Below are 26,812 nucleotides of genomic sequence, written 5' to 3'. Positions count from 1 at the left end.
AAACCTTATCGAAAACCAGTTATAAAATTATATCTTCTACACCTTTATTGCTAGAGTCTCCAAATTTTTAATGTATGCTTATATGCAATTTATACAATTTCGGTTTTTGTTAAAATTTACCCCCCACCCTTAAATTCACCCCCTCACCCTCACTTTCGTAAAAAGCGTATTTCAAATACTAGAGACTTGTGCTTTGGCAATTACATGCATATCCATGTTTTAATCATAATCTGAAAGTTTCATGAAGATCGTACGTCCATAAAAAAAGTTATTAAACAATTAAGTTCTCATAGTAAGCGCACACTGCAGCCCATGCGTGTTTATGCGTGGGTGCTTGTGTGTGTATGTGTTTGTGTATGTGTGTGTGTATGTGTTTGTGTATGTGTGTGTGTATGTGTATGTGTGTGTGTGTATGCGTTTGTGTATGTATGCGTGTGTGTCTGTATGCGTGTGTGTATATGTATGCCTGTGTGTGTGTGTGTGCGTGTTTCTTGTGTAAGCTGAAAGACGCGAAAAATTATTGAAATATCTATTGCTCCAAGGGTTCAGGGGATCTCGTAGTCGAGCAGTCTCGACTAGAGCTTTCTTACTTGTTTTCTTTTACTCTAATTCATAACAGCTGTCCAGCAGCTATATAAAAAGGAGAAGTGAATAGAGAGATATGTTTTATTCATATAATAATGTAAATTTTTTTTCTGTTCGTATGTCTATGAAGAACACACATTAATGATCTCCGCCTCTTCCCATTCTCGTACATGAACAGCTGACCTGCAGCTGCATGATGAGGGGAAGAGTACGGGGATACTCTTTATTTATATAATACTTCACAATAGCATTTTTTTATAAATATAAATAGCGCCTATGAGATAATTAAAATCTAAAAAGGACAATATTTGTCGAAACTTTTCATTAAATGAATCAATTTAAATGGCCATAAGTGCACAAAAATAACAGTGCAGCTTAATGTTACAAAATACTTATAAAAGAGCAATTTAAAGATAATACATATTAACAATAAAGTGCTTGAGTGACTGATTAACGACTAAATAGATAAGTAAGATTTAAGTTTAACAATAGTAATAGATGGCATTAATTAATATAATTCAATTATTTCATTAATAAGCATCTACAAGATGCACAGAGAAAATAGCCCAAAGTGGCCAATTGGAATAATAGAGAAAAGTCGAGACAAAGTCTGGTCATTTTCTCCAATACGGGCTTAAGCTAAAATTAGCTTTGATCTCTATGTGATCCAAATACGACCCTATAGGCAGCAAGTGGTGATGGTGGTGGTAGTGGCCGCGGCGCAATACCCTCGAAAACAGGTAGTCGTTGCGGCTGGTGGGCTGCTGCTTGTGCGGCTTCGTTGCGTTGCTGAGCCTCACGTCGGCGAAGGAATCGCTCCCTACTTTCAGCTATTTCGTCGGCCTCCCGTAGTAGTAGTCGCTGGGTGCGTAGAGCAATGTCATTGGCCAAATGCATGCTTACGAGACTCGTGTATCTTGCCAATGTTATCCGCTGTGGGATGAACGGGTCGTAGGCAATGTTTTTGGCCAAGTTGTTGGTATGGACCCGGAGTCGATCATAGTATTTGGCGCAGAGATTGTTGAGTATATCATCCGCAGATAAAACTTCCAAATCAGCTCTGATGCGCGCGTTCGAAACAAAGTACTGAGCACCAGAAATGGCTCTCAAAGCTTTGTTGTGTACGACTCGAATGCGGTTGAATTGCGCCTCAGATAGCAGAGCGCCCCATACAGGCAGCGAGTATTGCCAAAGTGGAGCAACTAGCTGCCTATAAATAATAACTTTTGTCTTAAGCGTCAATTTGCTATCTTTGTTAATGAGCCAATCTATCTTTTTAAGCCTAGCCCTGACCCTAGTAACGACCGTAGTGACATGTTGTGAGAATCGTAGTTTTGTGTCTAGAGTAACGCCCAAATACGAATGTGAGGTGCCATTTTCAATAGTTTCGTTGCCAATACGAATAGCCTGATATGGCGCTATAACTCGAAGCGTATGCATGATATGCATAGTCTTGCTTGCATTAATTGTAATGCACCACTTGCTCGCCCATTCAGCCAATCTATCCATATAAGCTTGCTGTTGAATAAGCGCATCTGCTTGACGAAAGTCTGCCGAAAGAACGATGACGTCGTCAGCATAAGTGGCAATCAAAGTCCCTCGCGGATAAGCTGGCCTCGGTATATCGCTGGTGTACACATTGTACAAGATAGGCCCGAGCAAGCTACCTTGTGGCACACCAGCGTGAATTTGCTTAATACCTGAGCGACAGCCACCGTGACACTCAACAATAAAGGTGCGATCTGTTAGATAACAGCAGAGGATGCGGTAGAGAGCATCCGGCAGTAGCCTCTTAAGCTTATACTTCAAGCCTGTATGCCACACTCGATCAAAGGCTTCTTTGATATCCATGTACACAGCAGAGCAGTATTTATGGTCATCAAACGCTTTAATAATAAATTGGGTGACTCGACCCAATTGCTGCTCAGCTGAGTGCGCTTTGCGGAATCCAAATTGATGGTTTGGGATCGCATTTACAAGAGTATCTTGCTCCAGCATACGGCTCAAAATAAGATACTCGAGTATCTTTGAGAGGCCAGACAGCAGACTTATTGGCCTGTATGATGCGACGTGTTGCGTAGGCTTGCCAGGCTTATGCACCATCTTCACCATCGCTAACTTCCAGCAAGAGGGGAAATGACCCAGTCTAAAAGAGTTATTACATATCAAGACGAGATACAAAATGGCCTTCAATGGCAGCGCTTTGATGGTGTGATTGTCAATTTGATCCAAACCAGCCGCTTTTTTGTTCTCTAGCGTGCTGATGTGACTGATGACCTCAGCCACAGTGACTGGCCGAAATGAGACTGAAGCAGTCAAAGATGGCTGGCTAACTTGAGCCTCGATCTCGGCCAGATCACTGGGCGGCGTAGTCACGATTGGCTGAAAACGCTGCTCAAGACTTGCAGCAAATGTTTCGGCCTTCTCGGCTGTTGTCTTGCACCAGACATTTTGCGCATTTGAGCCATTGCCACTGGAGGACTTCAACAGCGGTAGATTTGGAGCAGGCTGCCGCTTGATCTCGTTGGTCAGCCGCCAGAGCTTCTGCATACTATATCTATCAGTTGGATCGATAGATCTAAATAGCTCTTCCTCATACTTCTGCCTAGCATATATGAGCTCTTTGCGTATGCGATTCGACAGCCTGTTGCAGAGCATCTTAAGCATCGGATTGCGACTTCGAGTCAGATCGCGCTTGATTTGCTTATGGGCCTCGATAAGTTGCAGAGTCTGCCTGTTTACTCGAAATCTAGTCCTCATAATCTTGCGTGGGTGCTGTGCATTCGCATAGTTTGCAGCTTCTTCAATATTTTTTACAAAAATATTGACCGCATCATCAATATCGTCAGCACTGTTGATCTCAGTATTAAGCAAGATTTTTTCATTTAGATAGCTCTGAAATTTGTTAGCGTTGGCATTCAAATCAAGCAGGTGGCCTTTTGCTCTGCTGGTGACAGGCTTCTCAACCAGCTGAACTTGCAGCGGGAGATGATCAGAGCTGAGCTCGAAAGAGTCAGTGATGGTCAGCAAATCACGCCTGATGCCTTTAAATAGCGCAAAGTCAATGGCAGACGGAGTTTGGCGCGAATTAAACGGAAAATGGGTGGGCGACCCAGTTGCCAGAATGTTGCAATTCACTTGTAGAATACTATTGACTAGCATTCGGCCACGGAGACAAGATCTGGCGTTGCCCCACCACTGACTTTTCGCATTCCAGTCACCACCGACTATAAAAGTGTCACCCAAGGATAAAAGCAGGTTGTTGAGATCTTGCCCAGACCAGATGACTTGCGGCGGGCAGTAGATTGAGACAATATTAATGCGACGGCCATTTTGCAGGCTGACTGAAACTTCGACAGATTGATGCGAGTCGTTAGATGTAAAGCGCATAGCATAATGGCATATCTGTTGTTTAATTATGAAGGCTGCACCTCCTCTGCGCCTGTTTGAGGGGTGGTTTGCTAAATAAACAATGTAACCATTGATGGCAATGCTATCGCCATCAGTCAGATGCGTTTCAGACAGTAGCATTATATCTATATCGTGCTTGACGAGATATAGGTTGAGCTCATTAAGCTTTTTCTTGACACCGGCAGCATTCCAAAAAGATATCTTGATGTTGTTGACACGTTGAATTACAGCATGCTGCAGTGCAGCGCTGCATCTAATGGCATAATGGATACATTACTAGACATTTGAAGGCTCATTGGGACCAACTCTGGCCATCAAGAAGGCAAAGACAGTGGTCATCATCTCAATGAGTTTATCTAATTTAGCCTCTAATCTAGAGCTAACTTGTACTGGCATGCTTGGCATATTCGCATTTATTGGCTGCTCGAAGCGTTGAAAATGAACACCCCCACTAATAGGATGCGCACTCCCATCCAAAGGTTGCTGATGCCTACGGCGCTTACTTAGGCTACGGCTGCGTTTTGGCTGCGGCGGCCGCTGTGCGCTTGCCTGCCTAGGCAAACGGACTTGTTGCTGCTGCTGTTGTTGTTGCTGGCTAACTTTGGTGGCTTTTTGCCTTGACTGACGCTGTTTGCTGCTAATAGCTGCCGGTCCGACAGGTTGAGCAAATTGAAGGCCAGCCCGAAGAGCAGCCGAATAACTGGGCCCTGCACTAACAGTTTGCGGTCGTGACTGAGGGGGGGCTTGCTGTAAAAGATTTGGCATATTAGACATGTTTGGCATATTTGCTCGACTGCTCTGAGCAGCAGTAGTGGCAGCTGGCTTGGCTAAGTTGCTAATGACTTTAGCTAGTTGCGTGGCACTTTCATTTTCGCGCTTCTTGCACGCTTCTTTATAAGAAGGGCAGCCTTTGTAGCTCGCGGCATGTGGGCCGGAGCAATTGGCACACTTCGCTGGAGTTTGGTCGCCTTTTTGCTTGCCACAGTCCGTGGAAGCATGATTAGCGCCGCACTTGACGCAGGCGAAGGGGCGACGGCAGTAATTTTTTGTGTGCCCGAACTTCTGGCACCTATGGCATTGAGCAACTTCGCTGGATTTGTACGGCCGCTCAATTTTTACACGCTGATTGCCAATGGCAGTTATTTGCAGCAATTCTGCGTTGTTTGCGCTGACGGCCAACTCAACCTCAAAGAGGTCAAGCGGCTCTTTAGAGAAGCGTGATTTAATGCCTCTTAAGAAGCGAACTTCGTGCCCTAATTTGGCCAACTGCTCACGAATATAGTGATCCGGAGTGGAGAAGTGCAAATGCCGGATAACGGCTCTATAGCCGGTATGTGTGATTTTCAATCGAATTAACGTCGAGGTACTTTACCAATTTGCGGTGCGTAGCGATGTCCTTGCACTGCACTCTGATGCCATGGTTTGCAGCGGGCTTGGTGGTGTAGTTCTCCTGGCCGATAGCATCATCCAGGCGGATTAAAAGCGGCATTATGTCCGTGACATTTGCTAAAAACAGCGGAGCGGGCTTCGCGTTGAGTTGCGCATGGCTTGCTCCAGTTGCGGCGGCAGCGGAAGCAGCAGTAACAGGTGCAGCGGCAGCATTGGGCGGCATAGCTTGCACATTTGCAGCAGTGCCAGCTTTATTAACGAGGCCAGTTGCCTCTTGCTGTGTGTCCTCAGTCCTGGTGGTCCGTACAAAGTCGTCAATTTGCAGGCAGTCTTCGTCACTGCCATCCAGATCAACTGCGCCCAGCTGCGCAGTCTTCTTCTTGGGGCTGTCGCCTTTTTCAGCAGTTCTCTTTGCTGCTCTCTCACTAGAGAGCGGCTTTGTAGTACTTTGCATTGCATTTTTTGCAGCAAGATATTCGGCGACCATAGATTCCGCAGAAGTGGATGGTTTTGCCTTTAATTGCTGAGCCGCAGCTCGAGAAGTTGTTGGTCGTGCCGTAACCACACTTTTCTTCACCGGCACTTTTAATGGCGTGGGCGCAGGCGCTAGTGGCTGCGAGTCGATTAATAATTCGACTTCCACGTCCATATCCTCGTCACCGTCATCTGCAGTATAGCCCCTAGGCATTGCAGCAATTTAATTTGCAAAATTTACTTGCAAAAAGCCCGATTTAAATAGATTTAATTCACAACTTTTTTTTTTTTCTGTTCGTATGTCTATGAAGAACACACATTAATGATCTCCGCCTCTTCCCATTCTCGTACATGAACAGCTGACCTGCAGCTGCATGATGAGGGGAAGAGTACGGGGATACTCTTTATTTATATAATACTTCACAATAGCATTTTTTTATAAATATAAATAGCGCCTATGAGATAATTAAAATCTAAAAAGGACAATATTTGTCGAAACTTTTCATTAAATGAATCAATTTAAATGGCCATAAGTGCACAAAAATAACAGTGCAGCTTAATGTTACAAAATACTTATAAAAGAGCAATTTAAAGATAATACATATTAACAATAAAGTGCTTGAGTGACTGATTAACGACTAAATAGATAAGTAAGATTTAAGTTTAACAATAGTAATAGATGGCATTAATTAATATAATTCAATTATTTCATTAATAAGCATCTACAAGATGCACAGAGAAAATAGCCCAAAGTGGCCAATTGGAACAATAGAGAAAAGTCGAGACAAAGTCTGGTCATTTTCTCCAATACGGGCTTAAGCTAAAATTAGCTTTGATCTCTATGTGATCCAAATACGACCCTATAGGCAGCAAGTGGTGATGGTGGTGGTAGTGGCCGCGGCATTGGCGCAATACCCTCGAAAACAGGTAGTCGTTGCGGCTGGTGGGCTGCTGCTTGTGCGGCTTCGTTGCGTTGCTGAAATTAGAAATGGTATATAGAAAATTTAACAAGTAATGACAATTAAAATGATTAATTAATTCTTTTTGTTTCACATTTCAGAGTCATCTACAAGATGTACATTCAAATTAGCCAAATTCAATGTGCTAATTGGATTAAAAGAGAAAACTCAAGACATTGTCTAGTCATTTTCTCCATAAGTAAGATTAAGCTAATTGTAACTTTTAACTTTAACATTGTGAATAAATTCAAGTTGATTTCATATCAATTATTCTCTTTCATGTTTACTTAATACTAATATAATAGCTATTAATAGTTAACGAAAAATATATGTAAAAAATATTATTATTATTATTATTTTTTTTTCCCTTGTTTTGCAGGTATACTTAGTAATTGAGTAGTAATTTATGTTTAAATAAATGAAAAGAATATTTTAAATAAATAAGTTCAAAATCTAAATGGCGGCCCAATTGGGTCAGGTGGTGGTGGTAGTGGTAGTGGCATTGGCGCAATCTGTTGAAAGATAGGTAGGCGTGGTCGCTGGGCAGGTACCTGTGCAGTTTCATTGCTGCGACGAGTTGCCAGACGGCGGAGATAATTGGCACTTTGTTCCGCCTCTTCTTCAGCTCGTCTTTGTTGCTGGCGCAGAGCGCGGTTTCTAATATCGTCAGCAAGATAAGTGTTGACGATGGACGAGTACCTTGTCATAGCTAGCCGCTGCGGCACAAATGGGTCGAGAACTATATTGCTAGCCTCGCTGTTGCTATGTACTCGCAGCCGGTCATAGTATTTGGTGCAGATCTTTTTGAATTGTTCATCAACAGTGGGAACGCCCAGTTCAGAGCTTATGCGTGCATTTGAATGATACCATTGAGCACCAGATATGATTCTCAAGGCTTTGTTCTGCAGCACTCGGATGCGATCAAGTTGAGTTTCAGATAGTAGCGCGCCCCACACAGGTAGAGTGTATTGCCACAGAGGCGCTATCAGTTGCTTGTAGATAATAGTTTTTGTCTTCAGCGACAACTTGCTATGTTTGTTGATAAGCCAATCGATCTTTTTCAGCCTGCCCCTTACCTTCGTGACGACTGTACTAATGTGATTATTGAAGCGCAGCTTTGCATCCATAGTGACACCCAGATACGGATGAGAGGTGTCATTGCTGATTTCTTCATTATCAATACGAATGTTTTGATATGGCGCTATTCTATTGTAGGTGTGCATAATGTGCTTAGTTTTGCCAGCATTAATTGTGATACACCACTTCTTTGCCCACTGAGCCAGCTTGTTCATGTACTCCTGTTGCTGAGCTAGAGCATCGGCCTGCCTAGAGTTTGACGAGATGACTATAATGTCATCGGCGTAAGTGGCTATGAGTATTTTGTTGCCAGGCTCGAAAGCTGGCCTCGGAATATCACTAGTGTATATATTATACAGTACAGGCCCAAGCAGGCTGCCTTGTGGCACTCCGGCATTTATTTGCTTGACAGCAGAACGACATCCTCCATGGCATTCAACCATAAATGAGCGATTTGTCAAGTAGCAGCATAGAATTCTGTAAAGTGCGTCAGGCAGCAGCATCTTGAGCTTGTATCTCAGCCCCGTGTGCCACACTCTGTCAAATGCCTCTTTAATGTCCATATAGACAGCAGAGCAGTACTTGTGTTCATCAAATGATCTCAGTATGAACTGTGTGACTCGGCCCAGCTGTTGCTCAGCTGAGTGAGCCTTGCGAAAGCCAAACTGATGGCTTGGTATTGCGTTGACGAGAGCCTCTTGCTCGAGCATACGGCTCAGTATTAAGTACTCTAGAATCTTGGATAGGCCAGACAAGAGACTTATTGGCCTGTATGAGGATACATGCTGCGTGGGCTTGCCAGGTTTATGTATCATTTTCACCAACGCCAGCTTCCAGATAATGGGAAAATGGCCACGTCGCAGAGAGTTGTTGCAAATCAACACCAGATACAGTATTGCCTTCATTGGCAGCGCTTTAATGGTATGATTATCAATACATTCAAGTCCAGCAGCTTTCTTCTTTTCAAGTGTTCGAATATGGCCGACAACCTCAAGTGGCGTTACTGGTCGAAATGGCATTACAGACGTGTCAGTTGGCGGCGTTGGTTTTTCACTGACGCCTCAATTTCAGCCAGATCAGCTGGCAATGTATAGATGAGTGGCTTGAATCGCTGCTCCAGGCTATCAGCAAACACTTCAGCTTTTTCAGCCGTCGTCATGCACCAGACATTACTGCTTGTATTCGAGCAAGACTTTAATAGCGGCAGATTCGGAGCTGGCTGCCGTTTGATTTCATTAGTGAGACGCCAAAGTTTTTGCATGCTGTATCTGTCTGTGGGGTCGATAGAGCTAAATAAGTCTGCTTCATACTTTTGTCTAGCAGCCTTAATGTCTTTGTGAATGCGATTAGACAGTCTATTGCAGATCTGCTTCGCCAAGGGATTGCGACTTTGCAGAAGATAGCGTTTGATAAGCTTCTTCGCCTCAATCAATTGGAGAGTCTGGCTTTTAACTCGATATCTAGATCCAGGTCTACATATCTTAAGTGGGCACTGAGCATTTGCAAAGTTTGCAGCGTTTCGAATGTTGTTGACCAGGATGTCAACAGCATCATCAACATCATATGCACTGTTCAATTCAGTGTTTAGCATAATACTCTCATTTAGATGGCTCTGAAATTTACTAATATTCGCATTCAGATGCAGCAAATGGCCTCTCGCCTGGCCAACAATTGGCTTCTCAGCTAGCTGAATTAGTAGCGGCAGGTGATCTGAATTGAGCTCAGACGAGTCCGAGATGGCCAGCAACTCGCGTCTGATCCCTTTGAAGAGCGCAAAATCAATGGCCGACGGAGTTTGGCGCACATTAAATGGGTAGTGTGTAGGTGAACCAGTTGCCAGGATGTTACTATTAGCTTGCAAGATACAATTTACTAGAGTTCTGCCTCTCAGACAAGATCTGGCATTGCCCCACCATTGGCTCTTGGCGTTCCAGTCGCCGCCCACTAAATACGCACCGCCCAGTGAATTGAGCAGTTGGCTGAAATCTTGCGCCGTCCAGCTGACTAGCGGCGGGCAATAAATGGCTGCAATATTTACATGTCTGCCATCTAGTAGGCTAACTGACAGCTCAACACACTGATGCGAGTCTAGTGATGTGCAGCGCATAGCATAATGGCATATATTTGGCTTTATTATACAAGCTGCGCCACCTCTGCGCCTATTTGTCGGATGATTTGCCATATAAACTATATATCCGTCGATACAAAAGTTGTCTCTGTCAGTTAGATGCGTCTCAGATAACAGCATAATATCAATATTGTGTTTAATAAGAAACTGTTTGAGTTCAGTAAGTTTACTAGAGATGCCAGCGGCATTCCAAATAGAGATGTTTAAGTTATTTGTACTATGGGCTACAGCAGACTGCAGTGTGCAGCTGCGTCTACTAGCGTTGCGTGTAGCGATTGCATTGTCAGACATTGAAGTGCTCATTTGGACCAGCTTTAGCTATTAGAAAAGCTGTCAGAGTGGCCATCATTTCAATAAGTTTGTCGAGTTTGGCTTCGATATTAAAGTTGCCTTGCATTTGCATAACTGGTACATTGACATTTCTATATTGGTCAAAATTAATGGCATAGTTATTGTAATTACTATTACTGTTATTGTTGTTGCTGTAATTTTGAGCCGCCCCAGTTGAAATGGGCGGGCGTCGACGACGCGTACTCAAACTTCATTCTCTCGCTTCTTACATGCCTCTTTGTAAGATGGGCAGCCTCTGTAGCTCGCTGCATGCGGGCCCAAGCAGTTGGCACATTTGGCTGGCGTTTGATCGCCTTTCTGCTTGCCACAGTCAGTGGAGGCGTGGTTCTCGCCACATTTGACGCAGGCAAAGGGGCGACGGCAATAGTTCTTGGTGTGCCCAAATTTCTGGCACCTATGGCATTGGGCAACATCGTTAGACTTGAACGGCCTCTCGACTTTTACTCGCTGGCTCCCCAGAGCCGTCACTTGCAATAATTCGGCGTTATTGGCACTGGTGACCAGCTCGACCTCGAAGAGGTCAAGTGGCTCTTTGGTAAAGCGCGATTTGATGCACCTTAGAAAGCGCACAGTATGCCCAAGCTTGGCTAGCTGCTCGCGGATCCACTGATCTGGCGTCGAATGGTGCAAATGGCGGATGACAGCTCTGTACCCGCGCTCGCATTTTAATTGAAACGTATAATTCTCAACTTTATTTACATCCAAGTACCTTACCAGTTTGCGGTGAGTGGCAATATCCTTGCATTGGACTCGAATTCCATGATTGGCAGTGGGCTTCGTGGTGAAATTCTCCTGGCCGACAGCTTCGTCCAGGCGAATGAGTAGCGGCATAATGTCTGTCACATTTGCCAGAAATAGTGGCGCAGGCTTCGCATTGAGGTGCGCGTCGCTTGCACCAGCTGTAGTTGCAGCAGCCGCCACAGCATTGGGCGGTGTAATTTGCACATTTCCAGTATTGCGCACTTTATTAGCGAGGCCAGTAGTTGCCTCTTGTTGCGTGTTCTCAGTCCTTAAAATGAATACGTTGTCATCCATTTGCTGGCGGCCATCAGTTACCGCACCATCAAAGTCGTCGTCAGCATCATCGTTGTCATCGCTGTAATCCAGTTCAATAGCATCGAGCTGCGCACTTTTCTTTTTCGGGCTGTCGCCCTTGTCAGCTGTACGTTTCACTGCACTAGCAATTGGCTGCACGCCGCTCTTAATTGCAGCCGCCATGGACAGCGTGCCGCTTTTATATGCCACCTTCGATTTTAAATAATCCGACATTTTAGTTTGCGCACTGCTGCTGCTGCAACTTGCGCCAGCAGAATTCGCATTTAATAATTGAGCCGCAGCTCGAGATGTTGTTGGTTTCGCCATAACCTCACTTTTCTTCACTGGCGTGTACGATGGCGTGGGCGCAAGCAATTTCCGCTGCGAGCCGAGAAGAGATTCGACTTCCACATCCATATCCTCTTCACCGTCATCTGCCACATAGCCCCTAGGCATTGCAGCAATTTAATTTGCAAAAATTAATTGCAAAAATACCGATTTCAATAGATTTATTTTTTATGTTTGTATGCCTTGAGTTTTATGTTTGTATGCCTTGAGAGAACACACATTAATGATCTCTCACTTCTTTCTTACTCATTCACAACAGCTGACCAGCAGCTGTATGAAGAGAAGAAGAGACAGAGAGATATTCTTTATTCATATAATACTGTACATGAGTATTTTCTTAGAATTTAACATGGCGCCTTAATACTATAGGTCGATAATAGTCAAAACTTGCTTTTTTTCTGTTCGTATGTCTAAAAAGAACACACATTAGTGATCTCCGCCTCTTCCCATTCTCGTACATGAACAGCTGACCCGCAGCTGCATGATGAGGGGAAGAGTACGGGGATAATCTTTATTTATTTAATACTTCACAATAGCATTTTTTTATAAATATAAATAGCGCCTATGAGATAATTAAAATCTAAAAAGGACTATATTTGTCGAAACTTTTCATTAAATGATTAAATTTAAATGGCCATAAGTGCACAAAAATAACAGTGCAGCTTAGTGTTGCAAAATACTAATAAAAGAGCAAATTAAAGATAATTCAATATAACAATAAAGTGCTTAAGTAGCTTACAATAGACTAATTAGATGAGTAAGATATAAGTTTAACAATAGTAATAGATGGCATTAATTAATATAATTCAATTTTTTCATTTATAAGCATCTACAAGATGCACAGAGAAAAATAGCCCCAAGTGGCCAATTGGAATAATAGAGAAAAGTCGAGACAAAGTCTGGTCATTTTCTCCAATACGGGCTTAAGCTAAAATTAGCTTTGATCTCTATGTGATCCAAATACGACCCTATAGGCAGCAAGTGGTGATGGTGGTGGTAGTGGCCGCGGCGCAATACCCTCGAAAACAGGTAGTCGTTGCGGCTGGTGGGCTGCTGCTTGTGCGGCTTCGTTGCGTTGCTGAGCCTCACGTCGGCGAAGGAATCGCTCCCTACTTTCAGCAATTTCGTCGGCTTCCCGTTGTAGTTGTCGCTGGGTGCGTAGAGCAATGTCATTGGCCAAATGCATGCTTACGAGACTCGTGTATCTTGCCAATGTTATCCGCTGTGGGATGAACGGGTCGTAGGCAATGTTTTTGGCCAAGTTGTTGGTATGGACCCGGAGTCGATCATAGTATTTGGCGCAGAGATTGTTGAATATATCATCCGCAGATGAAACGTCCAGATCAGCTCTGATGCGCGCGTTCGAAACAAAGTACTGAGCACCAGAGATGGCTCGCAGAGCTTTGTTGTGTACGACTCGAATGCGGCTGAATTGCGCCTCAGATAGCAGAGCACCCCATACAGGCAGCGAGTATTGCCAAAGTGGAGCAACTAGCTGCCTATAAATAATAACTTTTGTCTTAAGCGTCAATTTGCTATCTTTGTTAATGAGCCAATCTATCTTTTTAAGCCTTGCCCTGACCCTAGTAACGACCGTAGTGACATGTTGTGTTTTTCTGTTTGTATGCCTTGACAGAACACACATTAATAATCTCTCTTTCCTCCATTCTCGCCCATAACAGCTGACCAGCAGCTAAATGGAGAGGAGGAGAGAATAGAGAGATATTCTTTATTCATATAATACTCTTCGTTAGCATTTTTTTTGAATTTACATGGCGCCTTAAGTTACTTAGGTCGATATTAGCCGAAACTTGCTCACATGAGCTGTTTAAATAGTCGCAAGTGCAACATTAAATTGCTGTGCAGCATTGCGTTACATATTATACAAAAGAGCAGATCAAAAACAAAAATGAATAACATTTGATGTGCTTAAATAACTAGTTTAAAACTAATGAGTAGGTTTAGTTATAATTTTTATGTAGATTAAAACAATAACAATTGATACAATTAATTAATTCATTTTACTTTTAATTCTATTTGCAGGAACACCTATAAGATGCGCAACAAACTTAGCAGTGAGAAGATCCGCTAATTGGATTTAGAGAGAAGAGTCGGGACATCGTCCGGTCATTTTCTCCATACTTGTCTAAGCTAATATAACTTTTAATTAAATTCTTGAACTTATATCTATAATTCTTTTCATTTTATCACCTTTATTTCAGTCTAAAAAGTTAAATTAAACCGCAAGTGCAATTTAGGAGAGATTGTGCAGCTGTGCGTTTATACGTTTATCGGGATGCATAAATCAAAACAAAAGGTAATTATCGAAAAATGCATAAATGGCAATGGGAATTTACAATTAGTTATAAAATGTGAGTAATAGTGCTTAAAAATGTACTAGTATATACTATTATAGCAAATAATTATTTATTAAATGGTAAGCTTTCATTTCATTAATATTCTTATATATTCATTTCATAGCGATATTTGTGCAAAAATATCACAAGTGCTATCACATATGTGGTTTCAGTTGCAATATTACTAATATTATTTTTAATTTGGATTAATATAGTTTATAGTTGATTAAGAAATAATAAATTTGAATTCCAATAAGTTTTTCTTTTCATTTTGTCTTATAGAACTATCGCAAAAAAAAAAAACAATCGCGAAGAGAGGTTGTGCACCCCTGGTATGCATATCGATATGCACAGATAAAAACATATGTTTGAAGAACATATGATGAAAAGGCAGAGTGCAATTTATTGCAAAAGTTGCAACTGAAAGAGATGAGTATGGATTCTAATAAGAATAATGAGATAATTATTAATAATTAGATATTAATTAATAAATTATTCATCTGTTTCAGCAATTTCTCCCAAGTGCAAGTGAACGTGTGTTCGACAGGCCGAAGAAGTGAGTGACGCAAAATGGCTGCGAGGTAATGTTAATTATACATATATATATATAAGTGTTTATACTTAATGTTGTTTTGTTTTTATTTGCAGGGAATCATCCGGTGGAACGAGAGGTAGCAGCTGAGAAGACTCCACATCCCAATCACCGAGCAGTGCCGCCAGTTTAGTTAAGTTGATTGTGTAGTTTAAGCCAGTGCATTGTAGTGTTGTTTTGCTGCATGTGTGTATGTGCATACGTGCCAAATAAAACTTTAATTGAATATAAAATTCAATTTGAGTTTTATTTGTTAGGATACCCTTTGCAGATAGGATATGTGAGGACGACCAGTTTCCAGGTAAGTTGCTTGCATATACCAATGGCCAATTGGAATTTTAATGCAGATTTATGTTCTTTTTTAGCGTATATGCTTGCAATCAGTTGCTGGGGAAGGACCAGCCTGCATCGGCCGAAGAATCTCCTGGATTTGTGTTGTGTGTGCGCGAAGTGCTCGCTGTGGGTGGCAGTGGCGCCAGTTGCCGAAAGATTGGCAGGCGCGACTGCGAGGCAGTAGCGTCGCCTATATTTTGTGTCGCCCCAGAGGTGGGGGTGTGTGGGACTGCGTCATACGATGGCGCGCCGTTGCGACGAGCCTCATTTCTGCGTCGCGCTGCCATTCTGCGAAGATTTTCGCTGGAGTTGCGGGTTGAGGCCGGATATGACCTCGTGAATCTCTCTGCTAAAATGTTGCGGCTGTGCTCGCGAAAAGTTATCGGGCCGTATACGGGCGGATGTCGGCGAAGATAATTAGCGTGTAGCTCCTCGTCGAACTCCGCTTGTCTTCGCTGTTGTCGCTGTGCGCGCAACTCGATTTCATTAGCCAGGTGAGTATTGACGAGGCTAGAGTATCTGGGCATAGTTAGCCGCTGTGGTACAAACGGATAGTGGGCTATGCTTCTAGCCTCATTGTTGCTGTGTACTCGCAGTCTATCATAATATTTAATGCAAATATTATTAAATAATTCATCCACAGATAAGACGCCCAGCTCAGATCTGATGCGAGCATTTGAAATATAATATTGAGCGCCAGATATGGTTCTCAGTGCTCTGTTGTGTGCAACTCTGATGCGGTCGAACTGAGTTTCGGATAGGAGCTTTTCTGTTCGTATGTCTACAAAGAACACACATTAATGATCTCCGCCTCTTCCCATTCTCGTACATGAACAGCTGACCTGCAGCTGCATGATGAGGGGAAGAGTACGGGGATACTCTTTATTTATTTAATACTTTACAATAGCATTTTTTTATAAATATAAATAGCGCCTATGAGATAATTAAAACTAAAAAGGACTATATTTGTCGAAACTTTTCATTAAATGATTAAATTTAAATGGCCATAAGTGCACAAAAATAACAGTGCAGCTTAATTTTACAAAATACAAATAAAAAGAGCAAGTTAAAGATAATTCAAAATAACAATAAAGTGCTTGAGTAGCTTACAATAGACTAATTAGATGAGTAAGATATAAGTTTAACAATAGTAATAGATGGCATTAATTAATATAATTCAATTTTTTTTTCATTTATAAGCATCTACAAGATGCACAGAGAAAAATAGCCCCAAGTGGCCAATTGGAATAATAGAGAAAAGTCGAGACAAAGTCTGGTCATTTTCTCCAATACGGGCTCAAGCTAAAATTAGCTTAAATTACAAAATGTAAATGATAATTAATATAGATAATTAAATAAAAATAGTTTAACAATTCATTTTAGCAGTTTTGATTTCATTAACATTCATTCGATATATCGCAAGTGCAATTGAGTAAGTGACGATGCACCCCTGGCGTTGTGCCTATCGGGGTGCATAATCAAAACAAAACAAAAACAGCTGATTGAAAATTGCATTAAATGCAAATTTTATGCTGCTAATTGGTAAGTTTAAATATTAACAAGTAAATAATTGAGATTAATGATATTAATAATTAATATTAATTAATTATTATCTTTTTATATATATGTGGCTGCTGTAATACGGAATACAGACGGGCGCAATACCTAATATAGCAGGATTGCATTAATTGCAAGCTGACTAGCAGGTGAGTTTTGCAATATAAAAAATTAACAATTGAAAAAGTGATATTAATAAAGTTAACAATTAATATTAATTAATTATTATCTTTATATATAAACAGCTGCTACCATACAAGGTGCAGAGGGGCGCAAAGCTGGAAATAGTCGAATTTCATTAATTGCGAGCTGACTAGCAGGTAAGTGCATTTTGCAGAAGTTAATAAAAACATTCAAAGATTATTAATGTTGATTTTTCCCTTGCAGAGCACATCAACCACGGCAAGGAGACCCAGCCAAGTGGGCCGCACAGCCAATAGGGCGTATGTTTAAGTTAGTTTTTAGTTAATTCAAAATGTGCATTTAAGGCGCAAGCGCCGTCACATATGTTCCGTGCACATACATATGTATGTGCCGAAAATAAAATTTTGAAATTGTAACTGGGTGTTTAATTTGTGTTTAAATAGTGTAATTACTTAACTCTGATCCCTATGTGATCCAAATACGACCCTATAGGCAGCAAGTGGTGATGGTGGTGGTAGTGGCCGCGGCATTGGCGCAATACCCTCGAACACAGGTAGCCGTTGCGGCTGGTGGGCTGCTGCTTGTGCTGCTTCGTTGCGTTGCTGAGCCTCACGTCGGCGAAGGAATCGCTCCCTACTTTCAGCTATTTCGTCGGCTTCCCGTAGTAGTAGTCGCTGGGTGCGTAGAGCAATGTCATTGGCCAAATGCGTATTTACGAGACTCGTGTATCTTGCCAATGTTATCCGCTGTGGGATGAACGGGTCGTAGGCAATGTTTTTGGCCAAGTTGTTGGTATGGACCCGGAGTCGATCATAGTATTTGGCGCAGAGATTGTTGAATATATCATCCGCAGATAAAACGTCCAGATCAGCTCTGATGCGCGCGTTCGAAACAAAGTACTGAGCACCAGAGATGGCTCTCAGAGCTTTGTTGTGTACGACTCGAATGCGGCTGAATTGCGCCTCAGATAGCAGAGCACCCCATACAGGCAGCGAGTATTGCCAAAGTGGAGCAACTAGCTGTCTATAAATAATAACTTTTGTCTTAAGCGTCAATTTGCTATCTTTGTTAATGAGCCAATCTATCTTTTTAAGCCTAGCCCTGACCCTAGTAACGACCGTAGTGACATGTTGTGAGAATCGTAGTTTTGTGTCTAGAGTAACGCCCAAATACGAATGTGAGGTGCCATTTTCAATAGTTTCGTTGCCAATACGAATAGCCTGATATGGCGCTATAACTCGAAGCGTATGCATGATATGCATAGTCTTGCTTGCATTAATTGTAATGCACCACTTGCTCGCCCATTCAGCCAATCTATCCATATAAGCTTGCTGTTGAATAAGCGCATCTGCTTGACGAAAGTCTGCCGAAAGAACGATGACGTCGTCAGCATAAGTGGCAATCAAAGTCCCTCGCGGATAAGCTGGCCTCGGTATATCGCTGGTGTACACATTGTACAAGATAGGCCCAAGCAAGCTACCTTGTGGCACACCAGCGTGAATTTGCTTAATACCTGAGCGACAGCCACCGTGACACTCAACAATAAAAGTGCGATCTGTTAGATAGCAGCAGAGGATGCGGTAGAGAGCATCCGGCAATAGCATCTTGAGCTTATACTTCAAGCCTGTATGCCACACTCGATCGAAAGCTTCTTTTATGTCCATATAGACGGCAGAGCAGTATTTATGGTCATCAAACGCTTTAATAATAAATTGAGTAACTCGGCCCAATTGCTGCTCAGCTGAATGCGCCTTGCGGAATCCAAACTGATGGCTGGGAATCGCGTTGACAAGGGTATCTTGGGCCAGCATGCGGCTCAATATCAAGTACTCAAGTATCTTAGAGAGGCCAGATAAGAGACTTATTGGCCTGTATGATGCGACGTGTTGCGTAGGCTTGCCAGGCTTATGCACCATCTTCACCATCGCTAACTTCCAGCAAGAGGGGAAATGACCCAGTCTAAAACAGTTATTACATATCAAGACGAAATACAAAATGGCCTTCAATGGCAGCGCTTTGATTGTGTGATTGTCAATTTGGTCCAAACCAGCCGCTTTTTTGTTCTCTAGCGTGCTGATGTGACTGATGACCTCAGCCGCAGTGACTGGCCGAAATGAGACTGAAGCAGTCAAAGATGGCTGGCTAACTTGAGCCTCGATCTCGGCCAGATCACTGGGCGGCGTAGTCACGATTGGCTGAAAACGCTGCTCAAGACTTGCAGCAAATGTTTCGGCCTTCTCGGCTGTTGTCTTGCACCAGACATTTTGCGCATTAGAGCCATTGCCACTGGAGGACTTCAACAGCGGTAGATTTGGAGCAGGCTGCCGCTTGATCTCGTTGGTCAGCCGCCAGAGCTTCTGCATACTATATCTATCAGTTGGATCAATAGATCTAAATAGCTCTTCCTCATACTTCTGCCTAGCATATATGAGCTCTTTGCGTATGCGATTCGACAGCCTGTTGCAGAGCATCTTAAGCATCGGATTGCGATTTCGAGCGAGATAGCGCTTGACTTGCTTATGGGCTTCGATAAGTTGCAGAGTCTGTCTATCTACACGAAATCTAGTCCTCGTTATCTTGCGTGGGTTCTGTGCATTCGCATAGTTTGCAGCATCTTCAATATTTTTGACAAAAATATTGACCGCATCATCAACATCATCAGCACTGCTGATCTCAGTGTTGAGCAAGATTTTTTCATTTAGATAGCTCTGAAATTTGTTGACGTTGGCATTCAAATCAAGCAGGTGGCCTTTTGCTCTGCTGGTGACAGGCTTCTCAACCAGCTGAACTTGCAGCGGGAGATGATCAGAGCTGAGCTCGAAAGAGTCAGTGATGGTCAGCAGATCTCGCCTGATACCTTTAAATAGCGCAAAGTCAATGGCAGACGGAGTTTGGCGCGAATTAAACGGAAAATGGGTGGGCGACCCAGTTGCCAGAATGTTGCAATTCACTTGTAGAATACTATTGACTAGCATTCGGCCACGGAGACAAGATCTGGCGTTGCCCCACCACTGACTTTTCGCATTCCAGTCACCACCGACTATAAAAGTGTCACCCAGAGAAGATAGCAGGTTGTTGAAATCTTGCCCAGACCAGATGACTTGCGGCGGGCAGTAGATTGAGACAATATTGATATGACGGCCATTTTGCAGGCTGACTGAAACTTCGACAGATTGATGCGAGTCGTAAGATGTAAAGCGCATAGCATAATGGCATATATGTTGTTTAATTATAAAGGCTGCACCTCCTCTGCGCCTGTTTGAGGGGTGATTTGCTAAATAAACAATATAGCCATTAATAGCAATGCTATCGCTATCAGTCAGATGCGTCTCAGACACTAGCATTATGTCTATATCGTGCTTGACGAGATATAGATTGAGCTCATTAAGCTTTTTCTTGACACCGGCAGCATTCCAAAAAGATATGTTCATGTTTTTCTGTTCGTATGTCTATGAAGAACACACATTAATGATCTCCGCTTCTCCCCATCTCATACATGATCAGCTGACCAGCAGCTGCATGGCGAGGGGAAGATAGTACGGAGATACTTTTTATTCAATTAATACTTCACAATAGCATTTCTTATGAATATAAATAGCGCCTATGAGATAATTAAAATCTATACAGGACAATATTAGTCAAAACTTATCATAGAATGATTCAATTTAAATAGCCAAAAGTGCACAAAAATAACAGTGCAGCTTAATGTTACAAAATACTTATAAAAGAGCAATTTAAAGATAATACAAATTAACAATAAAGTGCTTGAGTAACTGATTAACGACTAAATAGATAAGTAGATTTAAGTTTAACAATAGTAATAGATGGCATTAATTAATATAATTCAATTATTTCATTAATAAGCATCTACAAGATGCACAGAGAAAATAGCCCAAAGTGGCCAATTGGAATAATAGAGAAAAGTCGAGACAAAGTCTGGTCATTTTCTCAAATATGGGCTTAAGCTAAAATTAACTTAAATTACAAAAAGTTTATGACAATTAATATAGATAATTAAATAGAAATAGTTTAACAATTCATTTTAGCAGTTTTGATTTAATTAATTTTCGTTCGATGTATCGCAAATGCAATTTGGTAAGTGACGATGCACCCCTGGCTTTGTGCCTATCGGAGTGCATAATCAAAACAAAAACAAAAAACAGCTGATTGAAAATTGCATTAAATGCAAATTTTATGCTGCTAATTGGTAAGTTTAAATATTAACAAATAGTTAATTGAAATTAATTATATGAATAATTAATATTAATTAATTATCATATTTTTATATATATGTGGCTGCTATTATACGAAATACAGACGGGCGCAATACTGTAGACAGCGGAATTGCATTAAGTGCAAGCTGACTAGAAGGTGAGTTTTGCAAAATAAAAATTAGAAATTGTAAACGTGATATTAATAAAGTTGATAATTAATATTAATTGATTATTATCTTTATATAAAAAACAGCTGCTACCATATAAAGTGCAGAGGGGCGCAAAGCTGGAAATAGCCGAACTTCATTAATTGCAAGTTGACTAGCAGGTAAGTGAATTTTGCAGAAGTTAATAAAAACATTCAAAGATTATTAATGTTGATTTTTTCTTTGCAGAATACATGAAGTACAGCAAAGAGACTTAGCCATATGGGCTGCATAGCCAATAGGGCGCGTATTTAAGTTAGTTTTAAGTAGGCTTAAAATGTGCATTTTAGGCGCAAGCGCCGTCGCATATGTTCGCTGCACATATATATGTGCCGAAAATAAAATTTTTGAATTGTCAATTTGTGTTAGTACTTAACTTAGATCTCTATGTGATCCAAATACGACCCTATAGGCAGCAAGTGGTGATGGTGGTGGTAGTGGCCGCGGCATTGGCGCAATACCCTCGAAAACAGGTAGTCGTTGCGGCTGGTGGGCTGCTGCTTGTGCGGCTTCGTTGCGTTGCTGAGCCTCCCGTCGGCGAAGGAATCGTTCTCTGCTTTCAGCTACTTCGTCGGCTTCTCTTTGCAGTTGCCGCTGAGTGCGTAATGCAATATCGTTGGCTAAATGCGTGTTAACGAGACTCGTGTATCTAGCCAAAGTTATCCGCTGTGGAATAAACGGGTCATAGGCTATGTTTTTGGCCAGATTGTTGCTATGAGCGCGAAGTCTGTCGTAGTATTTAGTGCAGAGATTATTGAGTATCTCATCTGCAGACAAGACGTCCAGTTCAGTTCTGATGCGAGTGTTCGAGATGAAGTACTGAGCACCAGAAATGGCTCTCAGAGCTTTATTGTGAACGACTCGAATGCGGCTGAATTGCGCCTCAGATAGCAGAGCGCCCCATACAGGCAGCGAGTATTGCCAAAGTGGAGCAACTAGCTGCTTGTATATGATGACTTTAGTCCTTAGACTCAATTTACTGTCTTTATTGATGAGCCAATCTATCTTTTTAAGCCTAGCCCTAACCCTAGTAACGACCGTAGTGACATGTTGTGAGAAGCGCAGTTTCGTATCTAGAGTAACACCCAAATATGAATGAGAAGTGCCATTTTCAATGGTTTCGTTGCCAATGCGAATAGCCTGATATGGCGCTATAACTCTAAGCGTATGCATGATATGCATAGTCTTGTTTGCATTAATTGTAATGCACCACTTGCTCGCCCATTCAGCCAAACTATCCATATACGCCTGCTGCTGACTGAGCGCGACTGCTTGACGAGAGTCAGCCGAAAGAACGATGACGTCGTCAGCATAAGTGGCAATCAAAGTCCCTCGCGGATAAGCTGGCCTCGGTATATCGCTGGTGTACACATTGTACAAGATAGGCCCGAGCAAGCTACCTTGTGGCACACCAGCGTGAATTTGCTTAATACCTGAGCGACAGCCACCGTGACACTCAACAATAAAAGTGCGATCAATTAGATAGCAGCAGAGGATGCGGTAGAGAGCATCCGGCAATAGCATCTTGAGCTTATACTTCAAGCCTGTATGCCACACTCGATCAAAGGCTTCTTTGATATCCATGTACACAGCAGAGCAGTATTTATGGTCATCAAACGCTTTAATAATAAATTGGGTGACTCGACCCAATTGCTGTTCAGCTGAGTGCGCTTTGCGGAATCCAAATTGATGGTTTGGGATCGCATTTACAAGAGTATCTTGCTCCAGCATACGGCTCAAAATAAGATACTCGAGTATCTTTGAGAGGCCAGACAGCAGACTTATTGGCCTGTATGATGCGACGTGTTGCGTAGGCTTGCCAGGCTTATGCACCATCTTCACCATCGCTAACTTCCAGCAAGAAGGGAAATGACCCAGTCTAAAAGAGTTATTGCATATCAAGACGAGATACAGAATAGCCTTCATAGGCAGCGCTTTAATGGTGTGATTATCAATTTGATCCAATCCAGCCGCTTTTTTGTTCTCTAGCGTGCTGATGTGACTGATAACCTCAGCCGCAGTGACTGGCCGAAATGAGACTGAAGCAGTCAAAGATGGCTGGCTAACTTGAGCCTCGATCTCGGCCAGATCACTGGGCGGCGTAGTCACGATTGGCTGAAAACGCTGCTCAAGACTTGCAGCAAATGTTTCGGCCTTCTCGGCTGTTGTCTTGCACCAGACATTTTGCGCATTAGAGCCATTGCCACTGGAGGACTTCAACAGCGGTAGATTTGGAGCAGGCTGCCGCTTGATCTCGTTAGTCAGCCGCCAGAGCTTCTGCATACTATATCTATCAGTTGGATCGATAGATCTAAATAGCTCTTCCTCATACTTCTGCCTAGCATATATGAGCTCTTTGCGTATACGATTCGACAGCCTGTTGCAGAGCATCTTAAGCATCGGATTGCGACTTCGAGTCAGATAGCGCTTGATTTGCTTATGGGCTTCGATAAGTTGCAGAGTCTGTCTATCTACACGAAATCTAGTCCTCGTTATCTTGCGTGGGTTCTGTGCATTCGCATAGTTTGCAGCTTCTTCAATATTTTTTACAAAAATATTGACCGCATCATCAATATCGTCAGCACTGTTGATCTCAGTGTTGAGCAGGATTTTTTCATTTAGATAGCTCTGAAATTTGTTAACGTTGGCATTCAAATCAAGCAGGTGGCCTTTGGCACTGCTGGTGACAGGCTTCTCAACCAGCTGAACTTGCAGCGGGAGATGATCAGAGCTGAGCTCGAAAGAGTCAGTGATGGTCAGCAAATCACGCCTGATGCCTTTAAATAGCGCAAAGTCAATGGCAGACGGAGTTTGGCGCGAATTAAACGGAAAATGGGTGGGCGACCCAGTTGCCAGAATGTTGCAATTCACTTGTAGAATACTATTGACTAGCATTCGGCCACGGAGAATGCTAGTCAATAGTATTCTACAAGTGAATTGCAACATTCTGGCAACTGGGTCGCCCACCCATTTTCCGTTTAATTCGCGCCAAACTCCGTCTGCCATTGACTTTGCGCTATTTAAAGGCATCAGGCGTGATTTGCTGACCATTTTTTTCTGTTGGTATGTTGCAGAGAACACACAATAATGATCTCCGCTTCTTCACACCTCATACATGATCAGCTGACCAGCAGCTGCATGGCGAGGGGAAGATAGTACGGAGATACTTTTTATTCATACAATACTTTACAATAGTATTTCTTAAGAATATGAGTAGCGCCTATAAGATACTTAGAAATATACAGAAGGTCAATATTTACCGAAACTTTTCATAAAATGAATTCATTTAAATGGCCATAAGTGCACAAAAATAACAGTGCAGCTTAATGTTAAAAATACAGATAAAAGGAGCAATTTAAAGATAATACAAAATGACAATAAAGTGCTTGAGTAGCTGATAATAGACTAATTAGATAAATAAAATATAAATTTAACAATAGTAATAGATAGCATTAATTAATATAATTCAAATTTCTTTTTCCATTAATAAGCATCTGTAAGATGCACTGAGAAATCAGCCCAAAGAAGCTAATTGGAATTTTAGAGAAAAGTCGAGACAAAGTCTGGTCATTTTCTCCAATATGGGTATAAGCTAAAGATAGTTTAAATTTCAGAAAATTAATGATAATTAATATAGATAATTATTTTCTTTTCATTTTACATTTGAGTTGCAATAACTAAAAGAATATGCACAACTGTCACCATACAATGTTTGTGCAGTAGTAAGTAGTTACATATGTAGTTATCGGTGAGTTATCGAGAGTAACTACATATATGGCAAGTCAAAGACTATGAACAATAAGAATTAACAATTGATAAAAAATTATTGATATTAAGTTCTAAAGTTAATGTTATCAATTAATTATATACTAGTTTTAATTATTATTAGGTTTAGTTTACATATTTACAATGTTTATGCATAGCGATATTTGCTGCAATATATCGTATGTGTAAACATATGTTTGATTTTGATTGCAACTATATAATAATTATTTTTAAATTAATTTAATATAGTTTAATATTCATAAAAATTTAATAATTTGTATATAAAATATTTTTTTTCAATTCATTTTAGCAATTTTGATTTCATAAATATTCGTTCGAAACATCGCAAGTACAATTGAGTAAGTGACGATGCACCCCTGGCTTAATGCCTATCGGAGTGCATAATCAAAACAAAACAAAAACAGCTGATTGAAAGTTGCATTAAATGCAAATTTGATGCTGCTAATTGGTAAGTTTAATTATTAATAATTATAAGAGTGGTATTAATGACATTAATAATTAATATTAATTAATTATTATCTTTGCATATATATAGCTGTGATTATACAAAATGCAGAGGGGCGCAAATACTGAAGATAGTGAATTTGCATTAACTGCAAGCAGGTAAGTAAATTTTGCAAAATAGAAATTAATAATTATAAAAGAAATATTAAAGATATTAGTAGTTAATATTAATTTTTATCTTTTTATATATAGAGCTGCTGCCATACAAAGTGCAAAGGGGCGCAAAACTGGAAATAGCGGAATTGCATTAATTGCAAGCTGACTAGCAGGTAGGTGACTTTGCAAAAGTAAATAAAAACATTAAAAGACTATTAATGTTGATTTTTTCTTTGCAGAGTACATCAACCGCAGCAAGGAGGATTAGCTAAGTGGGCTCAGCAGCCAATAGGGCATGAATTTAAGTTAGTTTTAAGTTCGTTTAATTGCATATTGTAGGCGCAAGCGCCACTATGTCTGTTCGGTGCACATATGTATATACAAATGTGTTGAAAATAAACTTTTGTGCTGTAAATAGATATCTAAATTGTTGTTATATGTTTGTTTAGTCACTCTTCTATGTAAATAGTGCAATAGTCGATTTCTAATTGTGTTATTTGTATATACAAATGACTAGTTTTAATGGCAATTAGATTTGATACTTATTTGCATGTCTGGCTGGAAGCCTCTAGGGAAGAGTAGACTTGATCAGTCCGGAAGATCATCCAGGTTGATGATGGGCGGGCGCATGGAGGCCATGGTGGGTGGTAACGGCGCCAACTGCTGGAATATAGGCAGGCGCGGCTGCAAGGCAGCTGAGTCGCCTATACTTTGAGCCACCCCAGAGGCAGGTGTGTGTGCAGCAAGGCCGATCGGTGGGGCATTATTGCGTCGATTCCCATTGGAGTTGCGAGGAGGATCTGGGTGCGATCTCGTGAATCGCTCCATAATTAGTCGTCGGCTGTGCTCGCGAAAAGTGATTGGGCCATACTCTGGCGGATGTAGGCGACGGTATCTCTCTCTAAATTCAGCGTTTTCATCAGCTTCTCTTTGCAGTTGTCGCTGACTGCGCAGAGCGATATCGTTAGCCAACAGAGTGTTAACGAGATTCGTGTATCTGGGCATAGCTAGTCGCTGAGGGATGAACGGATCATAGACAATCTTTCTAGCTTCGTTGTTGCTATGAACACGTAGTCTGTCGAAGTACTTTGTGCAGAGATTGTTGAATATTTCATCTGCAGATAGGACATCCAGAGAGGATCTGATGCGAGCATTAGAAACAAAGTACTGAGCACCAGATATGGCTCTAAGAGCTTTGTTGTGAACCACTCTAATGCGGCTGAATTGGGTCTCGGATAGAAGAGCACCCCATACAGGTAGCGAGTA

General features: G+C 41.6%; 1 protein-coding gene and 4 long non-coding RNA genes across 6 annotated transcripts; 3 read left to right on the top strand and 2 right to left on the bottom strand.

Moving 5' to 3' along the window:
• Window positions 1-3,503: 3,503 nt before the first annotated feature.
• LOC149269554 (uncharacterized) lies at window positions 3,504-6,107 on the bottom strand. Its single transcript, XM_089465423.1, has 2 exons — window positions 5,369-6,107; window positions 3,504-4,743 (listed from the first exon to the last, which is right to left on the bottom strand). The coding sequence occupies exons 1-2, from the start codon at window positions 6,071-6,073 to the stop codon at window positions 4,273-4,275; spliced, it is 1,176 nt and encodes a 391-aa protein (XP_089321549.1). The 5' UTR covers window positions 6,074-6,107; the 3' UTR covers window positions 3,504-4,272.
• Window positions 6,108-13,386: 7,279 nt separating this feature from the next.
• Window positions 13,387-14,065, bottom strand: LOC149269553 (uncharacterized). The gene is made up of 2 exons (XR_016269433.1): window positions 13,969-14,065; window positions 13,387-13,908 (listed from the first exon to the last, which is right to left on the bottom strand). It is a non-coding gene; the product is annotated as an uncharacterized LOC149269553 (long non-coding RNA).
• Window positions 13,933-17,156, top strand: LOC149269552 (uncharacterized). 2 transcript variants are annotated; one of them, XR_016269426.1, is made up of 9 exons: window positions 13,933-14,074; window positions 14,397-14,547; window positions 14,624-14,695; window positions 14,763-15,007; window positions 15,072-15,533; window positions 15,683-16,581; window positions 16,692-16,745; window positions 16,842-16,916; window positions 16,984-17,156. It is a non-coding gene; the product is annotated as an uncharacterized LOC149269552 (long non-coding RNA). The 2 variants fall into 2 exon arrangements; XR_016269428.1 differs by having other exon boundaries at window positions 13,993-14,129.
• Window positions 17,157-20,544: 3,388 nt separating this feature from the next.
• Window positions 20,545-21,519, top strand: LOC149269551 (uncharacterized). Its single transcript, XR_016269434.1, has 4 exons — window positions 20,545-20,947; window positions 21,058-21,111; window positions 21,208-21,282; window positions 21,350-21,519. It is a non-coding gene; the product is annotated as an uncharacterized LOC149269551 (long non-coding RNA).
• Window positions 21,520-25,241: 3,722 nt separating this feature from the next.
• Window positions 25,242-25,965, top strand: LOC149269550 (uncharacterized). The gene is made up of 4 exons (XR_016269429.1): window positions 25,242-25,394; window positions 25,482-25,549; window positions 25,643-25,719; window positions 25,786-25,965. It is a non-coding gene; the product is annotated as an uncharacterized LOC149269550 (long non-coding RNA).
• The last annotated feature ends 847 nt before the right edge of the window (window positions 25,966-26,812 follow it).

The sequence above is a fragment of the Drosophila arizonae genome, chromosome 3 (genome assembly GCF_054131065.1).
Source record: "Drosophila arizonae isolate 15081-1271.41 chromosome 3, UAZ_ARI_1.0, whole genome shotgun sequence".
In the NCBI taxonomy this organism is placed as follows: domain Eukaryota; kingdom Metazoa; phylum Arthropoda; class Insecta; order Diptera; family Drosophilidae; genus Drosophila; species Drosophila arizonae.
This window is presented reverse-complemented; position numbering and strand designations above follow the sequence as displayed.